Source organism: Lipotes vexillifer, unplaced genomic scaffold, assembly GCF_000442215.2.
Source record: "Lipotes vexillifer unplaced genomic scaffold, Lipotes_vexillifer_v1.1 scaffold40, whole genome shotgun sequence".
Classification (NCBI taxonomy): domain Eukaryota; kingdom Metazoa; phylum Chordata; class Mammalia; order Artiodactyla; family Lipotidae; genus Lipotes; species Lipotes vexillifer.
This window is the reverse complement of record NW_006771578.1, coordinates 2,606,699-2,615,375: the sequence shown is the minus strand read 5'-3', so window position 1 is coordinate 2,615,375 and position 8,677 is coordinate 2,606,699. Positions and strand designations below refer to the sequence as shown.

The window sequence follows — 8,677 nt, the reverse complement described above, 5'->3', positions numbered from 1 at the left end:
CGTTACGCGAGCCTCTCATTGCGGTGGCCTCTCCCGTTGCGGAGCACAGGCTCCGGACGCGCAGGCTCAGCGGCCATGGTTCACGGGCCCAGTCGCTCCACGGCATGTGGGATCTTCCCGGACCGGGGCACGAACCGGTGTCCCCTGCATCGGCAGGCGGACTCTCAACCACTGCGCCACCAGGGAAGCCCTCTTCTAAAATTTTAACATAATACTTTGAAAATTTAATTCTCGTCCATAAAGTTTTTAAACGTCAGTGCTTTTTATTGTAGCAGAAACATTTTTCCATGGAAAAATATCACAGTAAGCAATTTATTTGGGGATCATATAACAGTCTTTTACATATCAAATATTTTCTCAGCCAACAGTGTATATTGCTCCCGATAAGTTTATTGTGCTAAGTAAAAACACTTGTTGGGACTTCCCTGGTGATCCAGTGGTTAGGACTCCATGCTCTCAATGCAGGGGGTGCAGGTTCAATCCCTGATGAGGGAACTAAGATCCTGCATGCTGCGCAGAGCAGCCAAAAAAAAACATGCTTGTTAAGGCAGACTATATACTGTACTTAGTTTCTGAAGAATCCTAATATTATCATAATTTTGCAAAACCTTAGAAAAATATTGATATTGTATGTTTATGCAGAGTCTACACTTATAAAAGAGGCAATATATTTTCCATTAACCATTCTACTGCTAAATCGTCATGCCTTTGTGGAAGGCTATAAATTACTTTGCTATTTTAATCATAGTATTTTGCTTTGTAAGGAAATATAGGTGCTCTTACTCAAAATTGTAACATATAGATATAGGTACGTATATATTAATCTTATTATCTGTCAGTGTTCAATAGTGTACACCTTCAGACCACTAGTATTTATTTTATTTTTTTCCAGTGTTTTACCACAATTACTTCTATTGTTTTTCAGTTATTTTTGATTTTGGTAGGCTTATAGTCTAAAAAAATAAGTTTAAAATATACATAATGAAAAGTAAGCCCCTTTATCATTGTGCCTCCAATCCCTCATTTTCCCTCGAGAGGCAATCACTGTTACCTTTCTTTGTATCCTTCTGGAAATGATTTTATAAATACACAACTGATACAGCTCCCCTTCCCCCAGCCATATTTATTCTTCTGCATCTTGCTTTCTTCTTTTAAGAATATATCTTAAAGACTGTTCTGTATTTTTCTCATTTAAATACTAAAGGACTCGTATAATGCTATAAACTTCTTTATACTTATGAAATAATATCATTTGGGTAAGTTGTTTTTTCACTACGTTTATGTGCTGGTTTTGTCTGATTGTGGGAGAATAAAAATATTTTATGTAATTAACAAGTGACATACATTTGAATAGGCTTGAGCAAAGAATAGAACTCCAGGTATATTTATCATTTCAAATGCAAGGTCAACACAAGGACTGTTAATTTGCAGCCTTTCTGTGGAGTGCGAATGCTAAAATTGGAGCACTATTTGTAAAACTTGAGGCAAGGGATAGAAACCATTTTGAATATGGGAAAGGATATGCAGGATATCCAAAACCACAGAGAGTCAAAGCTAGCCATGACAGAATTAGCATTTTGCAGACTGGGGGTTATCCTTAAAAATCCTAAAAGGATTGTGTCATCTCTTTCAACACAAAATAAGTATGCCTGTAAATAGTATTAAATACAGTAAAACATTTTAACAGTGAGAATTCAATAAAAATGTGGACATGTATTTAATGCTGACATGTAAGAAATTGCATCCAGGAAGTAAGAATTCCATTTAAATCCAAAACAACCTAATTAAAAAATGAGCAGGGCTTCCCTGGTGGCGCAGTGGTTGGGAGTCCGCCTGCCAGTGCAGGGGACATGGGTTCGTGCCCCGGTCCAGGAGGATCCCACATGCCGTGGAGCGGCTGGGCCCGTGAGCCATGGCCGCTGAGCCTGTGCGTCCGGAGCCTGTGCTCCGCAACGGGAGAGGCCACAGCAGTGAGAGGCCCGCGTACCACCAAAAAAAAAAAAAAAAAAAAAAGCAGAAGAACTGAATAGACATTTTTCCAAAAATGAATTGCAGATGGTCAACAGGCACATGAAAAGATGTGCAACATCACTAATCATCAGGGAAAGGCAAATCAAAACCAGAATGAGATATCACCTCACACCTGTCAGAATGGCTATCAGCAAAAAGACAACAAACAAACGAATGTTCGTGAGGATGTAGAGAAAAGGGAACCCTCACACACTGTTGGTGGAAATGTAAATTAGTGCAGCCTCTGTGGAAAACAATATGGAGGTTTCTGAAAAAAACAAAAATAGAACTACCATAGGACCCAGAAATTCCACTCCTGGGTATATAACTGGAAAAGCCCCCACTAATTTGAAAAGATACATGCACCGCATTGTTCCTAGTAGCATTATTTACAGTGGCCAAGATATGGAAGCAACCTAAGTGTCCATCAACAGATGAATGGTTGAAGAAGACACACACACACATACACACACACACACACAGACAGACACAATGGAATACTACTCAGTCATTTAAAAAAGAATGGAATTTTGCTATTTGCAGCAACATGGATCGACTTGGAGGGCACTATGCTAAGTAAAATAAGTTAGACAGAGAAAGATAAATGCTGTATGAGATCACATATATGTCGAATCTAAAAAATACAGTAAAGTAGTGAATACAACAAAAAAGAAGCAGACTCCCAGATACAGAGAACAAGCTAGTGGTTACCAGTGGGGAGAGGGAAGGGGAAGGGGCAATATAAGGGTAGGGGATTAAGAGGTATAAACTATTAGGTATAAAATAAGCTACAAGGATATATTGTACAACATGGGGAATATAGCCAATATTTTATAATATAGCCAATATTTTATAATAACTATAAATGGAGTATAACCTCTAAAAATTGTGAATCACTACATTGTACACCTGTAACTTATATAATATTGTACAACAACTATACTTCAATAAAAGAATCTGTCATTTTGAAAGAACAACACAAGTCCTAAACAAGTTGGTATACAGATCACGAATGACAAATGCACTGTACTCTTAGAGGGCTTCACATAACTTAATATAATTTTTAAGTGATCAGTGAAAATTTTAATAAATAAATTATTTCAAAAATTATGTGCTGGGGGGCTTCCCTGGTGGCGCAGTGGTTGGGAGTCCGCCTGCCGATGCAGGGGACACGGGTTCATGCCCTGGTCCAGGAAGATCCCACATGCCGCGGAGCGGCTGGGCCCGTGAGCCACGGCCGCTGAGCCTGCGCGTCCGGAGCCTGTGCTCCACAACGGGAGAGGCCACAACAGTGAGAGGCCCGCGTACCGCAAAAAAAAAAAAAAAATTATGTGCTGGGACTTCCCTGGTGGCTCAGTGGTTAAGAATCCACCTGCCAATGCAGGGGACACGGGTTCAATTCCTGGTCTGGGAAGATCTCACATGCCGCGGAGCAACTAAGCCCACAAGCCACAACTACTGAGCCCACATGCCACAACTACTGAAAGCCCATGCGCCTAGAGCCCATGCTCTGCAACAAGAGAAGCCAACGCAATGAGAAGCCTGCGTACCACAACGAAGAGTAGCCCCCACTCGCCGCAACTAGAGAAAGCCCTCGAGCAGCAACGAAGACCCAATGCACTCAGAAATAATAATAAAAAATAATAATAGTAAAAAAAATTATGTGCTTAACCCCCAAATTAGGAATGTTCAGGGATGATGTTGAACCTCTTATATAAATATGTGTGTAAAAAAAGAGAATTTCCTGCTTAGCTTCAGTTCTTATTATCTTATAAAACTCTCATTTTCACTTACTTTCTGAAATACGTATAACTTTAATGTAATTAGGTGTGTTTAAGAGGAATACATGATTTGTATTCATCTATAACTTTACATTGAATAGTCAAACCATGAAGTCATTTTAAAAATGAGTTGTTCTGCTATATATTAGAAGCGTTAAAAATGTAAGTAATTCTTGGGAATTCCCTGGTGGTCCAGTGGCTAGGAGTTGGCACTTTCACTGTCTCGGCCTGAGTTCAATCCCTGGTCAGGGAACTAAGATCCCCGTAAGCCATGTGGCACAGCCAAAAGAAAAAAAAAAAGTAAGTAATTCCATCTTGAAATATTTATCTACAGCAATAAACATGGATCTGTACAGAGCTTTATCTGTAAGGATGTTCATTGTAGCATTTGTTTATAATGCAAAATTGGAAGCAATGCAAATACCATGAAACAAGGGATTTACCAAATAAGTTATGACATAGTACTATGTGGCCATTAAATATTATGTTGATACATACGATGTATTAGTACAAAAAATTATAATATACTCAGATTTTCACCCCGCAGTAAAGGTACAGGTGCATTTGAAAAGCAAACCAGAAAGATGTAGATAACAAAATGTACTAGTTGATATTTCTGGATAGTAGGATTGTGGCTAATTTAAAATTTCTGATTTGGGCCTTTGCTACCAATTATTTTCTATAATGAATATCACATGCTTGCTTTTCTTACAACCCAGTTTTACATCATTTTTGTTTGTTTGTTTTAGTTTGTCTCACCTGCTCAGAGTAAGAAGGGCCCTGTAGATCCGGGAAAGACCTAGCACAGGGAAAGGGAAAGGAGGTGGCAATGGTTGAATGCTGTAAAGTTAAACATTAGAGCCACAAGCTCCATCCAAGATGATCCAGCTCTAACTTACTTTATTCTTTTTGTGGACATTATTCATGTCCTAAGATTTTACTTTCCAACCACACCCTTTATATTTTTAAATGCTATACTTTCCTCAACTTGAAAAATGCTTCTTTTACTGAAACAGTGGGTCAAATGTAAATGAAAATTATACAAACCATTGAGAAATGCCTATGCCCTGGATAAGCACAGGGTGTGGAAAACCGGTGCTTCTTCCCTTTACTGAATCTCAGTTATTGTCTGGCTCACCTGTGCTGGGAAAGACTATTATCCTATTCCTAGTTGTTTCTTGTCAGCCAGACCTCTCAGGTGATTTCTTCTCGATATTTTACTGCCTGTGTGCTCTGTTATTGCTTACATAAATGTTTCCAGAGGGCTAACATTCTTTTTCTAACCTTGCTTTTCCTAGATATAAAGACCTGAAGGTAGTCTTTGCTACTCAGAGATGGAGAACAGCACCACCACCATTTCTCGGGAGGAGCTGGAAGAACTACAAGAAGCATTTAATAAAATAGGTATGCTTGAGAAAAACTAAATACACAGTTACTATTCTGCTTGATACCAGCCTTCCAGGAATGGTACAATACCTTCTATTGCTTCCACCACCACCCCTTTACCCCCAGATTTATTCCTTTTTTTTTTTTCCCATCTGGGTTTCACTGGATTCTTTCTTTCTTTCTGAAAGATAGACTAAGACTGGCTTGAATTTCTAGGAGAATTGGACTTTGAATTCTTTGATCATTTCTTTGCAGAGAATATGCCAGGTTAATGAATGACAGTGTAACTGAATATGCTTAACATGATCTCATTACAGAGAAAATATAGAAACACTTCCTTGTCTGTAACTCTGAACTCTGATCTCTGGCCTCCATGTGTTTGTCACGAACAATAACACATTTTGCCTTCATGCAGAATATTTTAAAATCTTGATATAGTATTTTTTATTTTATTTTTTAAAAATCTTTAAAAAATTTTATTTAATTTTTTTCTTTTTGGCTGCATTGGGTCTTTGTTGCTACGTGCAGGCATTCTCTAGTTGTGGCGAGCGGGGGCTACTCTTCGTTGCAGTGTGCAGGCTTCTCATTGCAGTGGCTTCTCTTGTTGCAGAGCATGGGCTCTAGGCACGTGGGCTTCAGTAGCTGTAGCATGCGGGCTCAGTAGTTGTGGCTCACGGGCTCTAGAGTGCAGGCTCAGTAGTTGTGGCACACGGGCTTAGCTGCTCTGCGGCATGTGGGATCTTCCCGGACCAGGGCTCGAACCCGTGTCACCTGCATTGGCAGGTGGATTCTTAACCACTGCGCCACCAGGGAAGCCCTTGATATAATTTTTAAAGGCCATATGTCTCATTTTCCTTCTCCCTCTGCATAATTTAAAAAGCTTAGTGTTGCTTTTAAAGGCCACACCTCTTATATTTCTTCTTTCACTTTTAAGATCATTCAGTGTTTTGTCTTTACGACATCATTTTGACAGCTTTGTCTTTTTCTTCCAAAAAATTCCCCCATCCTCTGTCAGATCATGATTCTTCTGCATTTTGCTCTTAGGAAACCCATGAGAGTATGAATACCATCTTTTGCTCTAGTCTGTACATGCATGCAAGTGAAAGGTGAACCTAGGGAAAGGTGAGTGTAGTGAATAGACATTGAGATGGTAACACCCTCAACCTTGCCCCTGCCTCAGTGGGCTCCTTTGCTGGTGCATTAGAGCACTCTGGAAAGCAGAGTCAGAGGGTAGACCAGGGAGGATGGAATGATCACAGTTGGTCTTGTGCCTAGATTTCTCACAAACCTAGTGAATAAATGACTAAAATTAATGTAGGTGAAATGCAGTGCGGAAGTTTCAGAGATCAAGATAAAGAAAGAAAGATTTAAGTTTTAAAAAATAAAGCTCTCTCTGAAAAAAAAAATGAGTAAAGTTCTCAGGAAGCTCGTGACTTACATACTATTGCTATGAAATAAAGTGAATTCTACAAATCTCTGGGACTTTCCACCTCTCCCTGCACAGCTGTTTCCAGAGTAACTCAGACCTTCAGAATACAGTCCACATGGTGGCTGCCTTAGCCTCCTTATTTTGCAGGCAGTAGAGCATTGCATGATTTCTAAAAAGTTACTGTTAAAAATACATTTTATGGAGTATTGTATGCAGTGCACAGAGTCTTTCCAAGACAAAAATTGGGCAATTATTGAAATGTTCTGCTCATTTCCAGCATTGAAACAGAGGAAGTAACAAAAATGTATCTCCTAGTTTGGTATTTTTCATTATTTTATAGGTACAGTGTGGCAGCTTGAATAAAAGTGCTACCTTGGTCTTAGTAAAACGAACGAATTAGTTCTATTTCACACACCAACTTTAATCTTTATGACTCATGGACATATAATCTTGCAATATTTATTTAATGATATTTTGAATGATAATTCATTGATGGAACAGTTCTGACAGCAAGATAATTTGCTCTGTGTGAGGGAAGTGCTAACACTAGCAGAATTTATACTTCCTTACTTTATGTATAAGATAAATTTTTACTCATGAACTCAGTAATCCTCTGCTAATTTGTACCAAACAACTTTTCTCAGAGGCAGAGGGACATGCCCATCCAACCTTGCTAGATGGGATATTCTTGGGTCTCTAGGGAGAAGTGAGAAGTTAAAATATTTGTCCTTCTTTTCTCCAATTGTGGTAAAACATACATAACATAAAATTTACCATTTTAACCATTTTCAAGTGTACAGTTTGTTGGCATTAAGTAGATCCACATTGTTATGCAACTTTCACCACCATCTATTTCTAGAACTTTTTCATCTTTCCAAACTGAAACTATACTCATTAAAGACTATTAAAGACTAACTCTTCAACAATCCACCTCCCCTACATGCCTGCCCCCTGGGGTTACCACCATTCTACTTTGGTCTCTGTGAATTTGGCTACTCTAGGTAGCTCATATAAGTGGAATCATAAAATATTTGTTTTTCTGCAACTGGCTTATTTCATTTAGCATAATGCCTTCAGGGTTCATCTGTGTTGTAGCATGTGTCAGAATTTCCTTTTTAAGATACAATAACATTCCACTGTATGTCTGTATTACATTTTGTTTATCCATTCATCTGTTGATGGGCTTCTGAGTTGTTTCTACCCTTTTGGCTATTGTAAGTAATGTTACTATGAACATGGGTGTACAAATATCTGTTCAAATCTCTCTCTTCAGTTATTTTTGGTATATACTCAGAAGTGAAATTGCTGGATAATTTAATTGTTTAATTGTTTAATTTTTTTGAGGAACTACCAAACGGTTTCCAACAGTGGCTGCACCGTTTTAACTCCTACCAGCAATGCTCAAGGGTTCCAATTTCTTCAAATCCATGCCAATGATTATTACTTTCTGTTTTTGTTTGAGCTATCCTCATGGGTATAAAATATCTCATTGTGGTTTTGATTTGCATTTCCCTGATGATTAGTGATGTTGAATATCTTTTCATGTGCTTACTGGCTATTTGTATGTCTTCTTTGGAGAAATGTCTACTCAAGTCTTTTGCCCATTTTTAAATCAGGTTGTTTGTTGCTTGGTTGTTGAGTTGTAGGAAAGTCTTGTCTCTTTTTAAACTGTGATTTTATGGCTATTTATCCTAAGGCTTGATTTCCTCATCTTTAAAATTAGAATAGTATTATTAACTACCTCAAAGTTGTAAGGATTTCATTAGATAAGTCAAGTTCTTAACAAATCACTTGGCACAGAATATGTGCTCATTAAGTGGTATCTATTATTTCTTGTCATTTCACACCCAAACCACAGAGGTTGTAGGGATGGAGCTGAGATTTAAGCGCACAGATCTGTCCATCTTCGGAGCCCTAACTCTTAATGATAGTTTAGCATGATGGATAGCATGTAAGTAACTTTTTCTTGATCTTGTTTATTTTTAAATACTCCCCGCCACAGTGCTGTTAGGCAGTAAGTCTGCCTAGTCTATTTGTCTATTTCAGAATTATAGGAAACAATTCTGAACTG

The 8,677-nt window shown here is 38.4% G+C and overlaps 1 protein-coding gene across 1 annotated transcript in view; it reads left to right on the top strand.

The window, feature by feature from the left end:
* Positions 1-8,677, top strand: part of PLS1 (plastin 1) — a 79,776-nt gene that overhangs the window by 25,604 nt on the left and 45,495 nt on the right. Inside the window, exon 2 of the mRNA XM_007446948.1 lies at positions 5,090-5,195. Within this exon, the coding sequence (XP_007447010.1) occupies positions 5,126-5,195 (70 nt within the window). The 5' untranslated portion in view covers positions 5,090-5,125. The remainder of the gene's footprint in view (positions 1-5,089; positions 5,196-8,677) is intronic.